This window comes from Strix aluco, chromosome 5, assembly GCF_031877795.1.
Source record: "Strix aluco isolate bStrAlu1 chromosome 5, bStrAlu1.hap1, whole genome shotgun sequence".
NCBI lineage: Eukaryota > Metazoa > Chordata > Aves > Strigiformes > Strigidae > Strix > Strix aluco.
The window spans coordinates 72973405-72998649 of record NC_133935.1 but is presented as its reverse complement, the minus strand read 5'-3'; the positions used below and the strand labels follow the sequence as shown (position 1 = coordinate 72998649).

Genomic DNA, 25245 nt, shown 5'->3' with positions numbered 1-25245 from the left:
GAGGAGAGGAGAGGAGAGGAGAGGAGAGGAGAGGAGAGGAGAGGAGAGGAGAGGAGAGGAGAGGAGAGGAGAGGAGAGGAGAGGAGAGGAGAGGAGAGGAGAGGAGAGGAGAGGAGAGGAGAGGAGAGGAGAGGAGAGGAGAGGAGAGGAGAGATCTGCTCGAGGTATGCCAGCAAGATCAGGAAAATTCAAAGCTCTTTGGCTCCCTCAGCTGACATAATTCTCAGTTATTTGAGAAAAAGGTCTGGAGAATACCTGCAAACTTTAACCAAATAGTTTGAAAGCCACTGAACAACATTTAGAAAAAAAATACTTCCAGAGATATCAAAGGAGATGTCAACCTTTTAAATTCTATCTCTCTCTCCCTACACGTGTCTATATAGAGATACATATTTTCCAGGAGTAAAAACCTCTTGTTTCCAGAGGGAAAGAATTCACAATCATGTTCCTGAATTTTTTAATAATCCATTTTTCATGGGTTAGCTTTGCATTATCAGCTATTCTTTGTGCCACTGCCTCCTCTCCTGCTGCAGAGCCCCCGAGCCCAGCTGGAGTGTGGAATGCACCCAACGAGTGGCCATTCAAGTCTGCACACACCACAGGCTACTTACTGCATTACATTTGCACCATTACAGCTCTGGTATTTTGCTGCTGTTATCAACATGTCTTGTCCCGGTCGCTTTTGAAACACCACAGTAGTGCCAATAAAGAGACAGCTTCTGAGCAATCCAGCCCAGGGTTTTAAAGGAAGAAGCTGTATTGAAACATTTTACAACTTGGAGTTGAAAATGGTCAATCCAAAGATCATCCTAGATCTTCCTTCCTCTCCCTCCCTCCATCTCTTCCTTCTCCCCAATATACCAGGTAGGCACTGCCCTTGTTGGAGTCAGTGTTAATGACGCACCATCCCAGACTGATGGAAAACATCTCCCCGCAGATTCTGCACGGGATCACACTGGCTGGCGTGGCCATTGCAAAAGCAACTGCCCCGCACAACCATCTCATAGACAGCGTAATAGTACTTCTCGAGGGGGTCAATGTGCCTTCGTCCAAGCAGAGCATCCCCAAGGGTGTGGAGTTTAGTAAAATTGATCCTTAGGTTTGTCAATGTAATGAGCTCTGGAAGCAAAGAAGAGAAATCAAGAGTCCAAGTTCACTCCAAAATGAACAGTAAGAAATCTTCAGCTTGGATCAGTCATCCAAGAATTCCCTCATACTACAGAAATAGTGAAAATGATCTGATATTGGTTGAGACCAGTAACCCGTACAGTGCCAGGGCACGGACTCGCTCCTGGCGCACAGCTGTGTAAGTGTTAGCACCCTCCTTGGTATGGCTCTGGCTGGGGCCAACCTGTATTTTCCCACCCACTGCCTTCATGGGTTCATGTACACCTCTCGGACTGCTTCCAAAAAGCAGGGTGGATTGGGCCACTGGACCCCAGAAGGAAAGACAGTTTAATGCATGGATGAGCTCTGCAGAGCTGTGGCGTTTGCCCTCAGGGCTAGGGAACAAGCCCGGCCCATTTTATTTATTAATACAGATGTCTCTCTAAGATCTTTAGGTACCTAATTTTCAACATCATTGACCTACACCAGCTGAGTTGTTGACCCTTTCAGTGTACAAAACAAGCAACACCAGCAAAGTATCTCTGGAGAAAACCTGTACTGTCCTTACCTTGGATATACGGCACATATGGATTTTGTATTTCAAAGCTGGGATCCAAAGCTTTTAAAACAACCTGCAAAACAAATTAATACAGCTCTATAGATCACTGAAGCTATTCTTTTTGGATATAAAGATTGTCACCTGAGACCCATTAGCCACTAATGCCACTTTACTGATCCCAAAGAAGAAAAGATCAAGGCTGTGGCCCTGATTCAGCAAGTGCTCTCACCCTTTCAAGTTGGCCTTGGCTGAGCGAAGAAAAAAGACCGTTTGGTGGATCGATGTGTCAGAGGAAGGAAAATCAATGCCCTAGAGTGATGTAGAGATGGGAGCACCCACCAGAGGGATCAAAGGACAGGTCCTGCCTCTAGAGGTAGAGGCTGATGCTGAGCCAAGATCTCTTATGAGGGGGACTTCCATGTGAATTTGGAAACCAGGAAAGAGCACTAGAAGATTTTGTTTTGTTTTATGAATTCATTTGGGTGTGAAACTGAGGGTAAAATACAGTGTCTTTCCCTCTTACTTCAGCAAAGTCAATAGCACTTCATGTGTCAGAACCTGTGTAAGTGATCTTGTCTGTATCTGATGGTTACAGACAAGAGACCTTCAGCTCCAGAAAAATATCCACATATGATCTGAACTCATACACAGACAGACACTTGGCAATACCTCGCCTTCAGTGCTGGGCTCGATGTCCGAATATCTTGAATCACAAATGATGTCTCCCACACTTTTTGCTGGACCAGAAGAGATGTTGGGAAAAGAAGCTGCACAGTCCTGTGCAAAATATCTAAATGCTTTCCAGGTCTGACCAAAGTCGGTGGAGCGCTCAACCAGCATCGCTGCAGGCCGAAATGTCTGCAAGAAACATTATTTCAAGAAATCCTTAACCAGACATTGATAAGACATCTCAGAGGTTGTTGTATTGACATTCCTGTTTGGGGGATGCCAACAGTGGCCAGTTAAAATTCTGTGTTTGGAAGCTTGTAGGCTCACTACAGGGCTACTGTGCTGGTTACATGATTCTCTGTCAAAGCTGGATTCTTCATTCGAATCATCCTCTGGAAAAAGAGAAGGGTAATGTTTCATACAGGTACAAGATTACTTTCTAAGTAAGGAAGCTTACCATAACAATGTAGGAATTTTCTAGAAAAAAAAAAACAACTGTCAGCATTCAGATCATAATGGAGATGCCTGAGAAGGCTGAACTACATTTGAAAGAGCAACTGCAGTTCAGAGATGTCCTAAATTTTTAGGGCTTAATTTTGCAAATTTTTTTTTCCAGCTTTAATTCTCAGATTTACAGAAAATAGGACCAGAAGGCACATGAATAGGAAGCTATTCAGTCTATCCTCCTCCCCTAAGGCAGGATCAGCTATAACTTAACCATACTTGACAGGTGTTTATCTAACCTGTTCTTACAAACCTCTAAAGATGGAACTTTCACTGCCTCTCTAAGCAATTTATTCCTGTCATTAAGTAATTAGTGTATAACATTACATAAAAGCTCTGGTAAAAGATGTACCTTAAAAGTCAGGATAAGATGGCTGAACTGGAACAAAGTTTCTAGGTCCAATCTAATGCTGACATGGTCAATGCCTAAAAAGAGAATGAAAATGAAGTGAAGAGCACAATGCACACACTGGAGAGGTTGCTGAGACAGCTTTCCCACGGGAAATTTAAAGATGTCTTTTCCAGCACAGCAGCTAGGCTCTTTAGGGCATCCCCTGTGCACAAACCCGATGAGTGGCTGGATCACTTTCTTGGGGCCAATGTGATGTGCTGCCTTTCCAGCACTGGCACCAATAATGCTGCATGTCACTGAGACAGCAGGAGATGGATAAAGGTCCTGTTCAGATCATTCAGACTGTACGTGATGGTGATGGTAAGATTCTGGGTTTATGTCTTCCTGTATCCAGTCAGATTTTTTAAAATCCATCCAAATCGTTTGCTTATTTCTAAGAAAAAAATGAAACTCAATAAAAATATAGGTTTTTCTTCATGCTAAACAGTTCTATTAAATTTGTCATGAGCAGAGCTATCGCACCAGGCATCTTTCAAAATTGCAACAAGTATGGAAAAAAATCCCACAATTCACACATTCTCTGTAGAGAGTTGCAGGAGCGCAGCTGATATCCCCACTGTTCACATCTGCATGCATCCCAGGGCTCCTGCTGACCTCATTCCAGAAGAAAGATGGAGAGAGCAAGAAAAGATCCTCTCACAGCTGGCCCACAGCTTTATTGGCAGTGGTGTCCAAAATTGGTGACAGTTCCTTGCTAAACCAAATGAAAAAGCAAGGCTTATGAATTTTCAGTTGGATAACCAAAACTGGGGTAGCATATTATCTTAATTTTTCTATGCCTTAATTTCCAACCAGTCAAATATTTTTTACATATTCACTATATCAAATAAGAAAGTAAATGTTATTCTTCCTAACATGCCTTCACAGAGAAGCTGTAAGGATAATAACTTCATCAATGACATAGTGGGATCAAGCGCACCCTCAGCAAGTTTGCAGAAGACACCCAGCTGAGTGGTGTGGTTGACATGCCTGAGGGACAGGATGGCATCCAGAGGGACCAGGACAAGCTCAAGAAGTGGGCCTATGTGAACCTCATGAGGTTCAACAAGGCCAAGTGCAAGGTCCTGCACCTGGGTCAGGGCAACCCCCAGTATCAATACAGGCTGGGGAATGAAGAGATTGAGAGCAGCCCTGCGGAGAAGGGCTTGGGGTACTGGTGGATGAAAAGATGGACATGAGCCAACAATGTGCCCTCACAGCCCAGAAAGCCAACCGTATCCTGGGCTGCATCAAAAGAAGTGTGGCCAGCAGGTCGAGGGAGATGATTCTTCCCCTCTACTCTGCTCTGGTGAGACCCCACCTGCAGTGCTGTGTCCAGCTCTGGGGCCCCTGACATAAGAAGGACATGGACCTGCTTGAGCAGGTATGGAGGAGGGACACGAAGATGATCAGGGGACTGGAGCACCTCCCCTATGAGGACAGGCTGAGAGAGTTGGGGTTGTTCAGCCTGGAGAAGAAAAGGCTCCAGGGAGACCTTATAGTGGCCTTTCAATACTTAAAGGGGGCTTATAAGATGGGGACAAATTTTTTAGTAGGGCCTGTTGCAATAGGACAAGGGGTAATGGTTTTAAACCAAAAGAGAGTAGATTCAGACTAGATATAAGGAAGAAATCTTTTATGATGAGGGTGGTAAAACACTGGAACAGGTTGTCCAGAGAGGTGGTAGGGGGCCCACCCCTGGAAGCATTCAAAGTCAGGCTGGACGGGGCTCTGAGCAACCTGATCTAGTTGAAGATGTGCCTGCTCATTGCAGGGGGGGTGGACTAAATGGCCTTTTAAAGATCCCTTCCAAGCCAATCTATTCTATGATTCTATGATATCAATGAAGATCTACTACGGAGAAGCTTGTGACAAAATTACATTTGGCAATAGTGGTGCTGATAGTCAGGCTTTATTTAATTATTTCCTAAATTATTAGTGCTTTACACTGCAAGCACTATTTTTTTAAAAATGTATTTGTGTTTTACACACTCTGTCATTATGCATCTGTAGGCAAATGTACCTTTTGCCACAAATCACATTTCCCTGAAAGGCAGACACCCTGTGAAAAATACATGGCCGCATGCTGTGTGTATAACACAGCACTGCTGCAGGTCCTCTGGCCAGCTCTTGGAGTTATTGTGCTTAAAATTTGTCTGTAGAAAAATTGAATTTCTGAAATCCTATATTGCTACACAGAAATAAGTTTAAATCACTCAGTTATACCCAGTCAAAGAATAGATGCAGTTTTGTTTCATCTCTTCAAGAAGACAACGTGGTGAATGCCAATTACATAAAGAAATCTCACAGTAACAGTTTGCAGTAGTATTTTCTCAAAGAAACTTACCATTTTCTGACTGCCACCATTTCTTTTTCCTATCGGGCTCAAAAGTTGTGATAACATTTTCAACCATGTGACTGTTGTGCTGCGTATAGGGATTATATGGGTATCTAGAATCACAGAGAAAGCACTTCTGTTCAGCCTAGAAAACAAAACGAGCAGAATAAAAGATGAATTGGGTTTCTTCTCTAAAGATCTGGTGGATGTACACATATATATGCATCATTGCAAGATCGGTCATGTTGCTTTGGGTGCCTGTGCTTCTAATCACTCAGGCTTTCACATTTAAGAAAATCATATATAAGAAAATAATGATATGCACAAAGCATGCATAATGTAGATGTTGGCCTTGGTTTGCCCCAGGTACTCTATCAAAAATACACTTTTTCATTTGTGGAGAAGGGATCTCAGTAAGAGCAAAGAAATAAGTTTGTCAAGGTGTTGATCCTGGATTTAGCTGCCAGAGGGTTTGTTTTGCAAGAGTTTCTCAGGAGAAATTTATTTTTTAAAAGTTGGGCTTGTATTCATGTCTCATAAAGGCTGTAGAAACTTTCAGCCAGAGATGGCAGCGAGGAAGCAGAGGGGATACAAGGGAGGACTGGATCTTTCAAGATCTGAAGAAGCCTTGAAGAGGAACATTCACTACATCATTTATACATTTTTTCCCTCTCTCTTTTGCACATTTTCTGGCAGCTTAGAGACCCAGCCAGGAGCAGCAGACATGCTGCTGTGCAAATAGAAGGCAAGGCTGGGTCCAAGCACAATGTAAGTAGGTGGTCTGGGCTGACATCACCACCTGGAGCACTGTCAGTGCCTTTCATAGACATAGGGAAACTGGAAAAGTTTAAAAACGATGCAAAGGAGGAAAATCAGGATGTCAATAGGATGAAAGGGTCTTGTTTGAAAATGTAACAAGCAGGAGACAAAGGTGGCAATGATTAGCCAATATCTCACTGCTGAATGAGAGGATTTGTCTGCAAAAGGGCTTTGAAAGCAGGGCAAGGAGCTCCTATTTAAGGTGATAAGAGGGGGATTGAGTGGGAGATGTAAGGAGAGGTGACAAGGTTAACATGCGGGGCTGGGAGGTGACCCGTGCTGAGCCATGTGGACAAGCCCAAGCAGGATGCCATGGCAGCTGGCAGCGGTGGGAAGGGACATGCGGACTCTACGAGATTTGGGCGGAACCAAAGTGGAAGGTGATGCCCGAGCTGTGTGCCTGGCTGCAGGGATGCTGGTAGGGAGAAGTGGGGATGACACAGCACCCCAGGGGAGCAGAAAGAGAAGGCACAGATTCAGTGCCCTTGGCTGGGAGGCTGGCAGAGATGCTGCTGAAAACAGAAAGTGGAAGTCAGTGGCAGGAGCTGGGCTGGAAACAACCCAGAAGGGAGATGTATCCCGCCCGGCACACTCAGGATCTACAGAGAAGTATTAGGAACGGTTTGCGCATCTTTATATTTTGAAATCACCTGGGAATAATTCACATTTAACTAAACGAAGAGATAAAGATTTACAGGTATGGTATAAATCATGTTTTAAACATTACAACAAATATATATTATATTCAGTCATTCTGTTCTACACATTTAGAAGACAAGACAGAAATACAAAAAAATACTCTGTTGTCTCATTTCACAAAGCTCTGGTAAGGAGAGCTCAGGTTATCAAAGTGTTTGGCAGGACTGCGCACACCCACTCTCTGGTTTATATGGACACAGACAATATGATACTCAGCCAATTTATGTTTAAGGTTGCTCCATAAAAATCTTTTTGTGCCCCAAAGGACAAGCACGTGCATGTCCACATAAGGCAAGTCTGGTAGATCCCATTTGCCTCTGAAGTGTGTAGCTTTATACTCTCCTCAATACTGAGCCCTCTTTCTTTTCCTTTCAAAACATGCATAAGTAATAAATCCAATCATAGGGCTAAAAAACGCTTAACCTACATTTAGAAACAATAAGGCACATTAAAGACTGAAAATTATTTGCCGTGCTTCTTTTCAAACACAAAGCTGTTGAACTCTAATTTTTTTTTTTTCGATATGAATTTTCAATAAGACATCCCAACTTGAGTCCTGGTTCTTGGCAGCTTGCCATGTTGACTAACACGCACTTTCACAAGTAAGGTTTGCTCTCATCATGACTGCCTGACACAGGTCATCAGGAGGGGAACTGGGGGAGGAAGAACTTTACTTTGCAGGATGCAAGATGTACAGCTTCCTGGCCTGCCTCCAGCAAAGCATTCAAAATGTGCTGGTGAGAAAGAGAATTGAGGTGACATGCACTATAGGTGACCTGCACATTTAAGGCGAGCTGGTAGAGCAGAACACATTGCCAGAGCATAAACCTCTATCTCTCGAGCTCTGCAAAGCAGCAGAATTTGTAGTTCTTACCCTTTTTAGTAGACATTCATCAGGGGTCAAGATATGTTGAAGCAGCATTAAATCACAGGGATTATTGTGGAACAGCCGTTCCTTTTCATGAGTCTGTATTTACATAATTCAAAGGATAAGTACAGGCCAGTGAAAATATTAATTTTTTTATTGCTCTTTGATCTCCTCTTAAAAAGCAAAAATAAAAGGCAATCATCCAGCTAAGGGCCAGAAAGATGATGTCTCTGAGACGGCTCTTTGTGCCTGTCTAACAAGCAGTGCCAAGACTCAGGCCATTTCAGAAAAGGAAAGGGGTATTCACATTTTGCAGAAAACCATGGTTACAATATGTAACTTGGAAATATGCTTGGTGCCATCTCAGTATGGCAGAGCTTTACCCTGCAAATGTGTCTTGCCATTTTGCCAGGAGGTCATAAACTGTAATTATTTCAATTGCTTATAAATTAAGCTGTATTTTATTAACTTCCTCTTCAGCCTAAGCTGGTATTTAGTGAAAATATTTCTATTTGCAATAATTTATTAGCTCAGTGGGGCCAAGTCCTCCAGGGTGTGCAACAGGGCAATTCCTGTTTCTGCTTGGTGTGGCTCCCACAAGGCCACTGCTCCCCCACAGCCCCCATCGCTGTGGCCAGGGAGAGAGAGGGATTCCTCTGATGATCCATGTTTTGGATCTGCCTACCCACTCACATGGCCAAAGACTGGACTACACCATTAGGTTTTTCCTCTGTTGGAGATGGCTTTCTGCTTTTATCAATGTTGATCTTATTTCAGACCAAAAGACATGAGATGACATGGTATGAATCCCTAACAGGCTGCCTCAGGTTTCAACACTGTATGGGACATGTCCTCCAGCGAAGGTCCGTCAAGGCAGTGCCTATGGCTGGCAGGACTGCACTCCCCCTGCACTCACACACATGCAAAATGTGGTCTTCACCTCTGAGGCATGAGTGGGAAAAGGTCTCACAGAGCAAAGCTCCTTCAGAAATCCCTGTGTTCATTTGCATCTCATGGATGTTTCTTGCTCTTGAGAAGCTATACATCACTGTGGAGCTAGTTTGCTGCCAAAACCTCCATATGTGCTGCAATAAGGCATAGCCTTCCACCAGACTAATGTCACACTGTCTGATGATTATTCAGACAACTCCAACAGAAACCTCATAGTCTGGGCAAATTCCTTTTACAGATGAGAATATTGTTAGTAAGCATAGTTCAGTTTATCAAAAAAGAAAGAGCAAACCAACCTCTAGGTAGCCTATAATGCAGTACTTTTGAGGGCTGTTCATTCCACAGGTTGACGAGGCTGTTAATTGTTTGCTGCGACCCAGGAGGAGGTCCCCAACAGCTGGGTGGCAGGACCCAGCATCACAGTCATCCTGTGCATGTCGGAGTCTTATCAGCACTGAGCGCAAAAGAAGACCAAAGAGAGATTAAATGGTTTTATATATCCAGCAGTATTCTCCAGACAAAATCAGTTAAATCCCAATATCAGGAGAAAACTAAATTATCCTTTGCCTGTACTCCTTTTGTTCTTAATAATATAATTTGGTAGAATATGGAAGACCTTTGGTAACGAACTCACCTGCTGCAAAATCATCATAAAAAATATAGCTAGTCTATTGAAAATCTATGCTAAAACTTAAATTCTTGGCATGTTATTATGCAGTAAACATGTCAATCTGCTATGAGCAATAATTTATTATACTTCCTAACCTGGCATACCCATAGCCAGCACTCTTGCAGGAGAATCACAGTCATTTTAATTGACTCTGTGAGCAGAGGCAGATTTGGATTAATTCTGCTGAGTTCTGTTTATTTCCAAGTGATAATGGCGGAACTGAGACCAGGATTGATGTCAGGGGTCCCTTAGATTTTCTGACGATTTGCAGTGAACACCCTGGTGTGGTCCCAGAACCCTCCATTCAGATCCCATGGAATGGTCATTAATAATTAAACAGAATAGTTCTGAATTCTTTAATCTTTTTGTTTATTTTGTCTGAAACAACTTTAAATATTTTCCCCATTATGTTAAGACTTCCCTTACAGGGCTTGTCCTTTTAAACAAGTTCTGTCCTGAAACCCTGAACAGGAATGGGTACCTTGGAGGCTTTATCCGTTCAGCTTTACTTGGCTCAACTTGTAATAAAAAGTGCAGTTAAAAAAGCCCCAATTGATACATGAAGATCCCACAGAACACTAGAAACAGTAATGCAATTACAACAGTAAAAATACAGTATTTTACAGACAGATTTCAGTCTATGGCTCAGGCTATACTTCAGATGATGAGTGACGCTTGACTCTTTAGGTATAAAGCAACGCCTAAGTTTGGTTAGCTTGTTCTTTATTTATGCAGATCCATGCTCATTATTCATTAGCAGATATTGACTGGCCCTTCAGGACCTGATTCAGACTCAGTTACAACACATATCTTTTCTTTGTACTTAAAGGTTTCATATCACTCCTAGCTCCTAGGCAAGAGTGGGGAATAAGGACTTAATGTCACATGTCTTAATAGCGTACTTAAAAGAAGCACTCTAACAAAATCTTGGAGAGATATGTAAATCACATGATAATATTTCAAAACTGGCCTCAGTAACTGTAACATCCGTACTTACTGAGGTGTAGCAGGATGGCCAGCCCCAGCCTCATGCCTCCCTGTGAAACTCAAACTGGTACCGCTGCAAGAGACAAACTGGTGGGTCACTCCGTGCTCTGCCTCACCAAGGCACCCCTTGCGTGTAGGCTTACCCAGAGCTAGCCTTTAGTAAAGTGACAGGGCCATAATAAAAATATAAAGATTAAAAGGAAACCATGGCTTTGATTTTGTTCTAGCAAAAATTTCTCATGACGGAAATTTTGGCACTGAAACCAGGATGAAAGCAGAGGAATGACTCACAAGGGCTTTTGGAGAAGACTGTGAAAACATATTCACACTTAGTGTAAAATAAAATCAGAATGCTATCAGCAAAAATATTGTAGAATTTAAATACAAGCTATTTAATCCTAACTAGATTCAGCAGGGCTGTTTGCAGAGAACTAATTCCTTCTCTGGTGGTTCTTGTTTCTTTTCATTAACCTAAACCAAAGACTGAGGTCCTAATGAAAATGCCACTGAGAAATGTCTGATGTCAGGTGTTATAAATTTTGTCAGAGACAAGATTATAACCACATCTTAAAGTGTGGTGAAGAAAACCAGGTAATGTCAGTATGAACACAGAAGACTCGTATAGGGGGGAATCTCAGCGTGAACCCAAGGGACGTTCATTGTGGCATTTACTTCACATCCTTCCTCTTCCTACTCACCTGGAAGAAAGTAAGACTTGCCAACACAAAACCTCTGTTGGAAAAACAGAAGGCAGACAGGGGTATAAAAGACAACCCAGCATCCTGCCACCAAGTAGAGCTCCCAAACCACAGCCTGCTCCCCATCTTTGTGCCTTCCACCTCTTTCTCCACCTATAGGCACCAGCAGGGCCAGCGGGCCCTGATGCAGCTCCAGCTGCTGGGGCATCCCCATGTGAGCCTGCCCAAAGTGCTGCTTCCCGGCTCCATTCCTGCTCCTCACCTTCATACAGTTGTTGCTGAATGAGCTAAAATGAAATATCCTCCTCAGAGTCGGGGGAACATAAGCAAAGACATTCAAAGTATTTCAGATGTTACAGGCTCCACAGAGGCTTGGTTCACGTGGCTCTATACAGCACATGATACAACAGCCATACCTAGATGGCTATTTCAGCAACCACAGGTAGGGAAAGCTATCAGGGGTCACCAGCCTCTCATGCTGCTTCAGCTCCTCTCCCCTGCCATGACTGCAGAGAGCCCAGCGTGTGACGGCGAGACGATGCTGGTGAACATCCGTGCAGCTGCACCTGGCTCCCCAGCTACAGACAGAGCAAGCAGCAGAGCTGGTGTCTAAGGCAAAATTGAGCAAACATTTTCCTGCTGTGTTGGACTTTAAATTTTATACTCTGTCAGAATAATTGACAGACTCAGAGATGACTTAAGCTGCAGCCACTGCAACAGCACTGTAGTGAAATATCCACAGTAAGAGCAATCTTGGTAGGTACGCATCCTAGTCCCTACCCTGCCTAACACCGTGACATTCAGTACCAATGATACTCTTTAAACATAATTCCCTTTAACAGAGAAGCAAGGATCAGCAAAACCTCAACATACTTTAGTTCCATACTTAGCAGGAAAATTAAATACTGAAGAGGTCTTACCTGGGTTTCAGGCAGCCAAGTGTTTCAGCTGGAAATGAGCACAACCGACTGAGGGAAGCAAGCAAAGGCATACCTGTGTGCTTCAGCTGGAGAAGACAGCGCGTCCCCCGAGGCACCAAGGTGTAGGTGAGAATAAGACCCAGCCTGCAACCTGCCAAAGGCTTGATTTGTGAACTCTTTCTGCCGGAGCTTCTGGCATCAGCAAATATGTGCAGTGAAAGAAAATTGTGAGAGGTTAAGTTCATGGCAGAAAAAGTTCATGCAACTGAAAAGAGAAGGCTGGGATTCTTAAAATGCTGGCAAACAACCCTTTAATTGTTATTTAAACAACTGTTCAGTTGGTCTGCTTTGCAACCAAACATCTAAGTCTTTACAGCTACTTAACATCAGAAGTCTAGTGGCACTGGTTTGTCTGAACATGGGCTAGAAAGGATGACTCCTCACAGTAGGGGTGCAAAAAGTCTGGAAGGGCTAATTTGGGCTTTTGAGGTGACATGCCTACCTGAAAGCTGTGACTGCACCCGTGTGGATGTATCAAGCCAGCTTCAAACTAGCTCAAGCTCTTGATCACTGCCATGAGCACTAGTTTTTTCAATTTAAAGCTAAAGTCAATGTGATAACTTGAGTCACGGCTTTGCATTTCAGCACAAGCTTTGCCTGTAACTGCCCACAGCAGTGGCGTGTGGGGTACAGTGCAGTCGCAGGAAATGTGGTGATGGACCAGCTCCAAAATGGCATTCACCAGCTCATGCACAGAAGTGGCCATTGTTTTTTGGTGTCTTTGGTGCCAAATGTGGCACTTGTATTCCAGTTTTCAAAATGGCAGGTTGTCTCGGGTACACATTTTCAGTTGTGATATATTTATTACCAGTTCTCCTCTGACTGCTTGTAAGGCTTAATTCATGATTGTCTGTAAAGTATCATCACATCCTCAGATAGAAGATTTTCTATATGTGTAAAATATGTTTTATAAACTAATCATCACTTTTGATAGTTTCTGTTCTTTCAGAAGAAGAAAAGATATGTGTTCTTTAATCTCATTGCAATGCTCAGTGCTAAGTGTCCTCTGTCATTACTACGATTGTTCACTCTAGCAGAAATAATTCACATACTCTCATTTTTTGAAATTATTTTCCTCAAGTGCATGTGGAAATCACTTGTGGGAGACTTTTTTCAGGCTAATTTAATCTGCATTTGGTTTGTATTCATGCATGATTAATTATTGTACAGATGGTTTATATTTAGTGGGTTTCAGTATTAAGAAATAAAAGACTAAATGATATATTAAGATATTAATTTTACTTTTTATGTGTAAGCAGTATATCAAGTGCTCTCTGAAAGAGTGACATATAACTGAAGAAAGTATTATTATTATGATGCTACTAAATTATAGAATGGTTGACATTTTATTAGCATATTTGGTAGGGAATTCAGACTTTGTTACAGAGAAGTTATGTGAGAAGTAAATATCAAGGAAGATTTATTTGCAGAATATAGCTGGTCCTGTGTTTTGATTTATGTAGGACCCCAAGCAAGGAGGAGGTTTTAAACTGCTTGAGGCAGGGATTAAGAAACTTCTTCCTTGCTTCTTTAATCTCTCCACTAGTAAGGGATCTGGATTTATAATGCATCACTCATCCCATGCTGGCTGGAGGGTAGATAGCACTGGTGCGTGATTTTTCAAGTCATCACAGGTCCTACAGTTGTCCTTTCTTAAGCCCAAGGCATATCCGTAATACACACAAAGGACAGGAATTGCTAGCACTTCAGCATATATTCACTTCACAGACACCAACCAGCAGTGAGGGAAGAGGGCAGCCACGCTTCAGAGCCTGGCCTCGGGATGCCAGCTGACGGGCAGCTGGCATCAGCCCCTACAGGTACGCATTCTCCTCTGATGGACATTCTGAAAAAAATGTCGCTTTGAGTATATGGATTTTTTTCTCCTGTAATGAAAAGGTGAAAAACATCAGGAAAAAAATAATTCTGTTTTTCTTTATAGTTTCAATAAGAAATAAAATTATTTGAGCCTGGGATTATTCTTGCCATGTGAAAAGTATTTAATCTAAACAAATCACCTGGGCTTCCTTTAGCGTCAAAGAAGAAAGACAGGGATCCCTACAGGGTCCATCCTACCACCTTCTTTAGATACTTACCTTAAAGGGATAAATCCCCCTTTAGAAATATCTGCTGCTTTCCTTTGGTTAAGGGCAGCCCAGTTCCCTAGCTTAGGACAGATGCCTGTATTTTAAGCAACTAAAGTGTACTGAGATGAATCCATCCATATAGAACTGGCCAAAATCTTAAATGAAATCTAATGGTCCAAAAAGCAAAACCATCTTGCCACATTCCTCTCTCCTCTTTTGTTTCTGCTCTCATTTCTTTGAGTATATGCTTAAAGCGCCATTTCTCAAATGCAAAGACTGTGCATTTTCTACACATTGGGAGAATTGTAGCACTGAATAATAAAACCAGAATGAAGTATAAGCTTACAATAAAATAAGAGAAGTATTTTATTTGACAGATCTGATCAGGAGGGAGCTAATGACAGCAGAAGAATACGCTGCAAAGCTCAGGAGCAGGGGGAGAGGGAGGCCACCCTGTCTCCCAGCCTCTTTGCCTCTGTGTCCCACCAGCTGTCTGCTTCTCCATATCTTGCATCCTGGAGAAAACAGCTACTTTTAAAATTGTATTTAATAATTGTTTAAACAAGCTTTTCCACATTTCAAAAGGATGCAAAGTCTATTTATGATTTATGAGAAACTTCTTCATTTCCTAATAGTCACAGCACCCCATGGTGCCCTTCACCTTTTGTGTGCAAGTCAGATACTTGAAGTCTTTGTTTTTTTCACTACAAACATGAAATCCAGTTTCAACTTGAGTATTAACTCCTGGCAGACACAGTGATGCTGATGGTTGTCATCAACACTAAAGAGAAAAAAGACAGATAATCATGAACTGTATTGTTTTAAAATACAGATTTTCAAAGTGCTATTCAAAACATATATATTCAAGATATAACATTTCGTGTTATTTCCTAAGGTCCTGACACTTCAAAGCTGCAGTACAACTGGCAGCACATACCTTGTTGCGATCTCATATTAATTTATTCAGAATCAGTGACTTCATGCAGTACAACTGGACAAGGCTGTTTCTAGGAACCTTCTCACATCAATAAACAGAAGTGCTTGAAATTTTTCACTTTTCATTGCTTATTGGCCTATTAATAAGAAACAATTATTCTCCCTAAATTCAAAAGAAAAATGGACTACTGTGCATGAAAACACAGCAGAGGTGACTAATACGCAAAAAGAAAAGTAATATGCTCAGGAGGAAACAACAGAGGACACATATGAGGAAAAGGAAGCAAAAGAGCTTTTCCAAACTCCACAACATGTTACAGCCTGGTCTACAGCTCTGCCTCTGGACTCCTCTTCTTAACCTCTCAACTGGACCTCCTGGATGAACCCCAAGCCTGCTTCACCCTTTATTGAGCCTGGGGGTATCAATGAACCCTGTTACCAGTACCCAGCTCTGGCCACCATATCCAGATGCCACGGGACTACACCCATTGATGACACATTGCGTGGATCAGAGACATAGCAGTATTGATACCAGGGATGTGGAGAAAGGCTGAAGAGAGCTCCAGCAGTGGAGGGCAGTTAGATCAGCACAGCCATATGGTGAAGCTAACTCCTAGGTGCTCTGGATGCCCTCCCAAAGGGGCCTGTCCCCCTACCACTGACCCCATGAATAGTCTTTCCCCCTTTGTGGCAGTAACCATGGTTCTTCAGGTCCTGAGATATGGCTTTGATTTTTTTGTACATTGTGAGGATAGCTACAGTGAGCTTTTAGATACATTTCTCTAGTGATGATTTCTTATACCTGAATAGTAAACTGCAAAAATCTTTGGAACTGTCATCCCCCTTATGAAGGTGCCCTCCAGGTGGGAACGCAAAGTGAGTCCAGCCTGGGGAGCTGCAAATAACTCTCCTTTTGTGTGGCCCACTCTTTCCCTCCTCTTTTCTTGAACACAGCAGTGTTTCCACAGCTGTTTAGAGAACCTCTGTTGGCTCCACTATGGATTTTGAGACACCAACAAAGACACAGACCGGAGAAGTGCTTCACCCTGGAGTATTTGCTCCTATGGGTTGTTGTCACCCACGGCTGCCGGGGTGTTCTGCTGTGACCCTGCTGACCTTCCACAGGGGAACTAAGAGGAAGTACACCAAGGAAAGCAGATTTACCCTCCCAAGCACATTCTCTGACTTCCTGGCTTTATTTGGCCCCATGAAGCCCACATACAAGTTTCCTCCATGATTAGGAGGAGAAAACTGCATTTTGAGGCTTTAACGAAAGTGCTACAGGCTATATACATGAACCCCACAACTGTAGGAATTAACCATGCACATTTTCTCTTCTAAAACTGGGTCTTCACTAAAAAGGGAGAGTTGTATTGGACTTGTAGGAGTTAAGAGCAGCTATATTTATATTAATATCTTTATCATGAATAATCTAAAGTCTCTGCAAATAAGATAACTGGAAAAGATTCTTAAAAGCTAATACTTGCTTTGCATGTCTCACTATTTTAGCTATATGGAAAGGTTTGCTTCTCAGAGAAGTGGTGTTCGTTTCAAGCCACACAAGGCAAGGTGCTTCACATTAGACACAAAAAATCACTATTTTTAAAGACAACTTGACTAAAGATTTTTTGCAAAGACATTTGTTCAATTACTTTCTTCAAGAAAACAAAAACTGCAAAGTACACACAACACAGGGGCCAGAGGGTAAGGTCCTTCCAACTCTGTCAACAAATTAACTCAGAAAGCAGATTCAGGCAGCACAAAGAGCAGTTGTTGAATTAGATTTACCTATATGCTTTGAAGAATCAATCATTCTTTGTTCTAAAATTTCAAGCCATATTGGGACAAACAAATAAAAGACCAGAGAAACCCCTTAGCAAACCAGAGATTAAAATTCTATTATAGCTTTAAAGTACAATTTGTGCAAGGACAATATACACAGAGCTAGGATGGCGGCAACAGTTTTCCACATGACAGCCATTGCCCTGCAACATAAAATAACAAAGCTTCTCAGTGGAAACCTTTTTCTACCAGAGTATCTGGTAATAGGGCACAACAGTGCTCTTATTCAGCTAATGGTCTCCGTGCTGTTGAAAATGTTAAGAAAAGATTGTCCTATTTTTATTCACCCAGATTTGTGGTAATGTTCTGTTTTAAATCCCTATTATTAGATTTTTCATACTTATCAGCCTAAATTATCCCAAGTATTTTTCTCTAGGTTAAAGTAAAGTCTTCTGCAAAGGTTAAACTGATGTTGTTTAGAAATTACTCTGGGCTCAGAAAACCTCTCTGGCCCCTGAAGAACCTTTGCGGCCTACTGGCTTAGAAATGTTTTGTTACCAGTGCAGAAATATTCCATACTCTAGTCTCTTTCGTAACTAAGGTGTATGTTTGAGGGTTTTTTTGGGGGAAATAAACAAAAATCAGAACCCAGGAGACCACAATTTAAAGAAGAAACAAAGAGAAAACAGTCAATTCCACAAGCTCCAAAAAAACCTTAGAAAACTGAGACCATTGGGAGGACAACCTGACAGACAGGAGGATGACAGCTTCAGTCTGAGGGCAGAAAACAGTGGAGAGAAAAACATGTCCACTGAAGGAAAACGACGTGGCAGCAGTAGCGAGAGCAGCAGCAGAGCCACCAAAGCCCAGTGGTTAGAGCTCCCATGGGAACCACTGGCTCTGGTCCTCCGCTCGGAAGCACAAAGTGAAACCAGCTCTTCCATTGTCCTGGGGAGTGTCCAAACTACCGGTCTCTGAAATGAAAGAAGTCTTCTCGCAGAGTTTCTCCTTATTTTTTACAAGAACTGCAAATTAAATATTATGTTTTAGATTGACCTGGAATAAAATAATTTTGGTTCATTTAGTTAATTTTGGTTAGCAAAAGTGAGATGGACTGAAAATCACTTTTCTCTTGCATTGCTTTGTTGGCTGAAAGAAATGGTTTCCTTCTCATATAATTGGAAAACAAAAATCACTAGAAATCTGGAAAAGTATGTTTTGACTGAAATGAATAAAGCTTCAGGAAGCTGCAAAAACAGAAAGGTCTGCATGGTGAAATAACTGCAAAATCTGGTGTTTTCCATCTGTAGTCACCAATACCTGTGATATGCATGGTGTTTGGCTGTGCACCACAACAGCACTCTCACATAGTCCCTCTCCTGTGGTCACCCACAAGGTCCTGGGTTGCAGAAGACGGTGCAGAGCAGACAGGCGTTAGACGAACCAGAGCTCAGTCACATACACATATGCACAGCTACACACACCTTCTTTTGCCTAACTTGGCAACATAAACAGCTAAACTGACATTTTGGAGATTCTCCACTTTCCGTACCAAACAAAATTTAATACAAAGGCTTCTGGAGAGTATTTAAATCTATCAACATATACATGTTAATTACCTAGAAGTATGACAGAATGATGGCTGGCTGACTATCAGATGCTTATTTTATCTGTGTCTATTCTGTAACATCTGGAATCTGTACAAACACAGGAAGCATCACACGTAAGTCATGAGTAAAATAAGTGAGGGGAATGACTAGATTTTGTCATGGACCCTAACAGGAACCAGAGTAACAGTAGCACGGGAATAATATTTCATGCTGGCAAGTTGGGAACTAGTTTTATATCATTTGCCTAGGATCAAGAATATATAACCTCTGCTTTATCTTCCTCTCAGGTAATTAATTGTACCAGATGGGATAAAGCAGAAAATTAATGTCTCCCTTCACTTTCCTGATCTTCCCTTGTCATATGGAAGGGGAGTGTTGTCATTGCCAGGCAGGAGCAGCTGGGTACGATGGAAACCCAGCCAAGCACAGGAAATGCCAGCAACAAACCTGGAGAGAAGGAAATACCTCTTGCTTTCAAACGCTATTATCGAAGCAGTTGCTTTTTGGCAGAAGGTGGCAGGAAGCAATCCTTCCCTTACTGACCATCTGTGCAGAGCGTATTTCAACAGCAACTGGTTTGCTTGCACACTGCCCATCCTTTCTCACCAGATAGTTTGTCACCATTACCCTGGGCTCCCTGCAGCGGAGTCAAAAGGAGTAGGTGTCTCTGAACATCGAGCCAGATGGTACCTCAGACTCTCTGCTCTATCTTGAAGGGTAAGCAGCCTGCAACAGAGAACAGGGTGGAAAAGGAACAGAGCTTTGGGGAAGCCGGGGTCAATTTGAAGTTGGGAATTGAGACAGTGGGAGAGGGAAGAGAAGCAGCTGATTCAGGTACCCTGGCAAGGAAAAGAATGTTTTGTGAAGGTCCACAGGTACTCACAGGGACATAGACTGGGACAAGGAAGATGTGGAGAGAGCTGGGAAGGGGATTACAGAGATGCCGGAAGTTGTGGCTTAGTCAGACGGACATGAAAGAAGTGCCATGTGCTAGGAGTTTCAGAAAAATGCATTGTCATGCAGGAACACAGTCTGAAAAAAAACACGGCTATCGACAGGCATGGGTGGCTACAGCATCTCCATTCACTGCGTGGGCAGGTCTGTGCAGAAATACAATTCCTGTTTAAAGAGCTGGGATGCATTGGACCTACTGGACACGTTAAGGTCACATAAGAGTATCCTGACTCCTCCAGATTGCCTTGCTGAAGTGTCCTGAAAATGAATTGAAATTCTCGTGATTGCCAGATTATTCTTTGACTAGATAAAGCTTAATTAACAGTTGTTATTTTTGCTAGGTTCACCTCTCACCAATCATATTCAAATTGTTACAGAAAGCCACAGACACTGTAAAATAAAATAAAAAAAAACCCAAACCACCAAAACATGGTGTTAATGTTCTTTATTATTAAAATCAAAACAATAGTCTTATAAAGCAAAACCTTCCTAGCAATTTTCCAAGATTTTCTTACAACCTGTTTGGCCTGGCAGAACATCAAGGGAATAATTTCAAGAAAACTGTAAAGATTTATTTCTTATGGAGCCCAAACAATCAAATGTGCATACTTACCTACACAGATTTCACAGTAAGTTTGGGAAACCTTGTTCTGCTGATTAAGCATCAACTTACATGCATGCTATTAGTATATTTGTAACATCACAAGGGTCACAAGAACTTGAAAAATTCTGATAAAATATTAGTAAGAATATGTCAAACTTGTTACGTGTTATGATATCCTAGTATCAACATCAGCTCACATATGGCTTATCTCTCTCTAGGAGAGAGTTCAGACCTCTCCTGAACCCTGAAATAGTGTCTCTTATGCAAAAAACAAATAGCAATGCCTTTCCTCTATCAAAGGCAAATCATTCACATCCCTCCACTATGCCAGCTAACACCATTCTCAACCAGGTAGCCCTGCAGAAGCCCAAATCCTTTCTACCAATCCAGTTTTTAAGACTAGTAATACTTCTCAAAACTAGGCTTTATGCTGGGACACAGCAAACTTGTAGCAAAGGAGTGAAAAATTGTGACTATTTGTGAATACAGCTTCAGAGAAACTTTGAGAAACACATTTATTAATGGTCATGTGTTTTTTCAGGAAAACTGTGTTCCAAAGAGTGGAAAACAGAAGATTAAAATCAAAGAAATACTGAAGGTCACAATGTACACTAAGTGTGTTTGTCTCCTGATAGTTGCTGGCCTGGTGCTGAGTGTTTAGACAATTCAAGAAGCTATTATGTGAAAGGATTAGTGTTTTTATGTAACTTGATCAATTATCAAAATATTTCTGTTTTGTAATCATGATTCAATTACTAAAAATAGCCAAGTGGTGATAGACCAGAATTTATTACTAACCTGACATTTGTAATCTAGACAGGAATTCAGCTCAGTGATTGATGTTCCCTTCCTCCCCACACACACCACACAATCTATCAACAACATATAGCATATCTCTGCTGAATGAAAGACACAACTTCCAATCAGTTATCTGTCTACACCAACCAATTTAAATTCTTGGGAACAGGAAAAAACCCAACAAGATTACACGGTAACATTTTTAACTGCAGCTTTCACAGTACTTCACTCAAGTACAGTACTTATCCCAGATCCCCTGTGAGTGAAGTATGAGCCTCACAAAGCAGCTGTATAAATTGCATTTTAAATGTTAGCTAAGTCACAGAAATATTCAAAAGAAGAATTAGGATTAATTTATCTTTGAAAAGATTTGTAGTGGTAAATAATTTTGGATTGGATTACATATTAAACCAGTGGTGATTCCATAGAACAGTTGTCCTATTTATTTACATGATGAATTAATGGTGAATAGGATCATTTCAAAGTAGCTTTAACATATTTTTCCTTCCAGTGAACTGGAAGGTTCTGCTTTTTGAGACCCTGTGAAAAGAAATTTCCATGAAGATAATTTAAGGATCTCTCAATAGACCAAAGTGGGACTGTGTTGGCAAAACGATGTAGAAGAATAGAGACCAAGGCCTCCTTTCGCTGGCATCTTGCTTTTATTTACACCCGCTACAGCTGCGCCAAGAAAATGGAAGACTGTAAATAAAAAGCCGCCACAGTAACGATGACCACTTGCAGCAGCGCACTGCAATGCCATCGCCACTCCTGCTCACAGAGGCACCGCGGCCCCGCCCAGGCCTGGGGCAAGGAAACGGCGCCTGGGCCGCGGGAGCCGCCGCTGCGATGGCGGGGGTGGGTCGGCGGGTTCCCGCTCCTCGGCTGGCGCCCGCCTCCCGGCGGCCCCGGGACCGGCCGCCGCCAGCCCTGCGCCTCCCGCGGGCTGATCGGCACCGGGCGACTTACGGCAGCAGCCACCGGCGTGTGGCAACCCGTGACTCTACAAACCGGTTTTAAGCAATAGCTAACGCGGGGGACGTGTGAACGCAGAAATCCTCCAGTGACCGAACAGCTCCGCCGCCTGAGGGGCGGGCGTCAGACACAGCCGCCCCCGAGGTAAAGCGGCGGGAGCGGCAGCGCCCCGGCCCCGCTCTGCGAAGGCCCGCGGTTCACCCAGCGCCGCCCTGAGCGGGACCGCGGCACAGGACCGACGCGGGCAACCGAGAGAGCGGCTCCGGGGCAGGGGCCGGCAGCGCCCGCCTCCCGGCAGCGCCCGGCCCGGGCCCGCCAGCTGCCGCCTCCCGCAGCCTCGTCGCTCCGGTTCCTGCAGCGTGGGTCCTTCCCATTGGCCGAGGGGACCTCCCACCGCCATCGCCGCGTTGGGGCGCCCGGCGGCGGCCCCGCCGCCCGCTCCCCCTCACGGCCACCCCTCACCGCCCCTGCGGCCGCCCCTCGCTCTCCCGTCCTCCCCCCGCGCCTATCTACCCCCTCCCAGTCCTCACCCCTCGGGCCCCCAGGACTGATTTGCTTCCCCCCACCACCCTTTCCAGCCACTCCCATCCCCTCATCTCCATATTTGCTCTTCTGCACTTGTATTTCCTCCTCCTCATTCTTCCTAAATGCCACCTCGATGCCTCTACTCTCCGGTAAAGCGGCTCTCTCCCTCCAGCCCCCTTCACGCCTCACTCCCTCCGTGCTGCTTCCATCCCCTCCCCGCCGCCTCCCTCCCGCCGCACCGCCCCGGGTTCTCCCGGCCGAGGGACGGCCGACCCCCAGACACTCCTGCTACCCGGCCCGTTTCTGTCGCCCTTTATCGCTAACCGTTCCAAAATGCCTTTTCAGCCGTCGTGAAACACCTGTGCAGGCGACTGTAAGCAGCAGCAAATGATGGGGGCTTGGATTTAGTCTCGAAAAGCTTTAGCCGGCTTTTAAATTTTGTGTATCTTGCATATGGTTTACAGCATGTTAACACTGAAGTGTGTTGAAGCGCAGGTGGGGAATCTGTGCATGTTTGCATTTGCTCCTTGTTTGGTCTATCATCATCTCTGTTACTGTCTTTGATATCAATGTGCTTCATAGCCTAACGCGCCTGGGGATTTTTTCTTTTTCTGTCCTGCTTCATTTGTGGTTTGCTAAACTGTACGGAGATGAGACATCTTATGTGGTTTCCCCTCTCTGCACACATCAAGGGACTTAATAAATCACCAGTGTTAAGAACTGCTGAGTTTTTTGGCAAGATAGTTGTGTTTTTACACAGATGACTGCAGTCAAGTCTCAGGGTGCTTTGGGATCCTGTTAAATACTGTAGTGAAACAATCGTGTGCAAAGCAGCAGTTGAGGGGCAGCCCCTTGGCTCACCTGCGTGCCTTGCAGTTTTCAGCTGGATTTCTTCTTCCTTCCCTGCTCCCTTCAGGCTCCTGAAGGTAATTTGGCAGGGGCTCAATAGGCTGCCACCACTGAGGTGCGATCAGGAGAGCAGAAAACAAGCACGCAGGTGCATAAGGAAAGAAGCACAGTTTGAACTGGAATAGTCTGATATTTGGTAGATGCAGAATGATCACTGTTATGTTGCTTTAGCACAGCTGAATATATACCGTCAGTATAATGCAAAGTGTTATCATTCTATAATTTTCTCCATTTTTCTTAACTGCTGAAAAATGTTTACTGTGTTTTCCCTCATAAAATCCTATAGAGACATCTGTAGTTAAATATATGACTCTAATGGTGCAAAGCTGCAAGCAGTTTTGTCCCTTGCCACTTCTCTTCCGTAAGAGGCATCTCAGTGCAGCGTTGAGCACTAATACCATTAGTATGTCGTAGACAGTAACGATTTCGTGTTGTCTGTGAGCAGATTGGATTGCTTCAGTTCATAGCCAGTGAGAACATCTGTTGAGCATCTCTGATGCACAGCTAATAACCAGATCTATTGGTTGCTCTTTCCAGGCCTCACGGCTGAGAGCATTTCAAGGGAAAATAGGGCTTAGCCAGCAAAATCCCTGGCTGCTGAATTACACCCTACAACCATTGGCATGTCCATATTAGAGCTTTAAGTGCTGCAGCTAAAGCTGTCTGCTGTTTCTGAGAGAACAAATGTACACATAAACATATTTTTTGCCTCATTATTTACCTCTCGTATTATAATTCTCCCTCCCCCTTTTTCTTTCTGACTCTCTGATCCAGTTGTTATTAGTTGTCAAAATGATCAAAACAGGCTCATCAGAATTCAGTGAGAACATTGGCATGTTGCTGTATCTTCTTTCCTTCCTTGAAACCCACTGTCTGCCTAGCCCTAAAAAGCACAAAATACTCTTTGGATCTGTTTGTACTACTTTCTCATCTTCAGGTTCCTTTTGTCCTCAAATGCTGTAGACAGTTTTTTTCTTGAAATTGTATATACTTTGGCATGCTACTTGAAACTCTTTTGTCATGGATCTACTTTTTCCTCTAAACTATTAAAAAGAGTAAATCTGTATTAATGCTGTGGAACTCATTGCTTTCTGTGTTTCTGGGGTGTGGGCTTTGTTTGCTTGCCTCGTCAAAAAATACTAGAGTCTTCAGTCTCTTTTTTGATCTATGAATGTAAATGTTTGGTATAATTTTTTTTTTTTTTTTTTTTAGAAAATCTTACATGAAGCACTTTTCCTTGAATACTTTTGATGTCACCTAGAATGTTAATACTTCCCGAAACGTATCGGAGAGCTCCCCTTTAGGCTGTAGGAGGATGTCTGGATTGGCTCAGCTACTCCTGAACTTGCGGGCACGGTGGCAGCAGCATAATGTAACCCCATGATAATGGACTTTGTAAGTCTGTGTTGGTACCAGTGCACTTGTAAGGGCCACAGGGGACACCAGCATAGAGAATGAATTGCTGCAATTACAAGGAAAAAATCTGGAGATAAACTAACATTGCTGTTACTACAGGGTAAGGTTTGTGCTGAGATGCAGTGTCTTTTTATGAGCTCTACCAACACAGGGAAAAGAACAGAGATTTGGGGCATAAATGAGACTATTACTTTTTTCACTTCGGGTCTGACGACCGGCTTGTGAGCTGAAAATCTTTTTCCCCACCCACCCAACATACATATATATATATAGAATAGCCACTATCTTAAAGTCTTTCCCCCATAGTTAACCTAAGAGATGATACTGCCCCTTCTCAAACATTGCGTGCTTTTCTGACCTTAGTGCCTAAAACAGTGTTACCCCTGCAGGCCAGGTTACGGTGCTTTTC

The 25245-nt window shown here is 43.2% G+C and overlaps 1 protein-coding gene across 1 annotated transcript in view; it reads right to left on the bottom strand.

Annotated features, from left to right (window-relative positions):
- Positions 1-10606, bottom strand: part of LAMB4 (laminin subunit beta 4) — a 42930-nt gene extending 32324 nt beyond the window's left edge. The window contains exons 1-7 of the mRNA XM_074827768.1: positions 10573-10606; positions 9202-9359; positions 5578-5713; positions 3192-3265; positions 2336-2524; positions 1676-1739; positions 905-1119 (exon numbers count right to left, since the gene is read on the bottom strand). Of these exons, the coding sequence (XP_074683869.1) occupies positions 905-1119; positions 1676-1739; positions 2336-2524; positions 3192-3265; positions 5578-5713; positions 9202-9359; positions 10573-10606 (870 nt within the window). The remainder of the gene's footprint in view (positions 1-904; positions 1120-1675; positions 1740-2335; positions 2525-3191; positions 3266-5577; positions 5714-9201; positions 9360-10572) is intronic.
- Positions 10607-25245: the final 14639 nt, after the last annotated feature.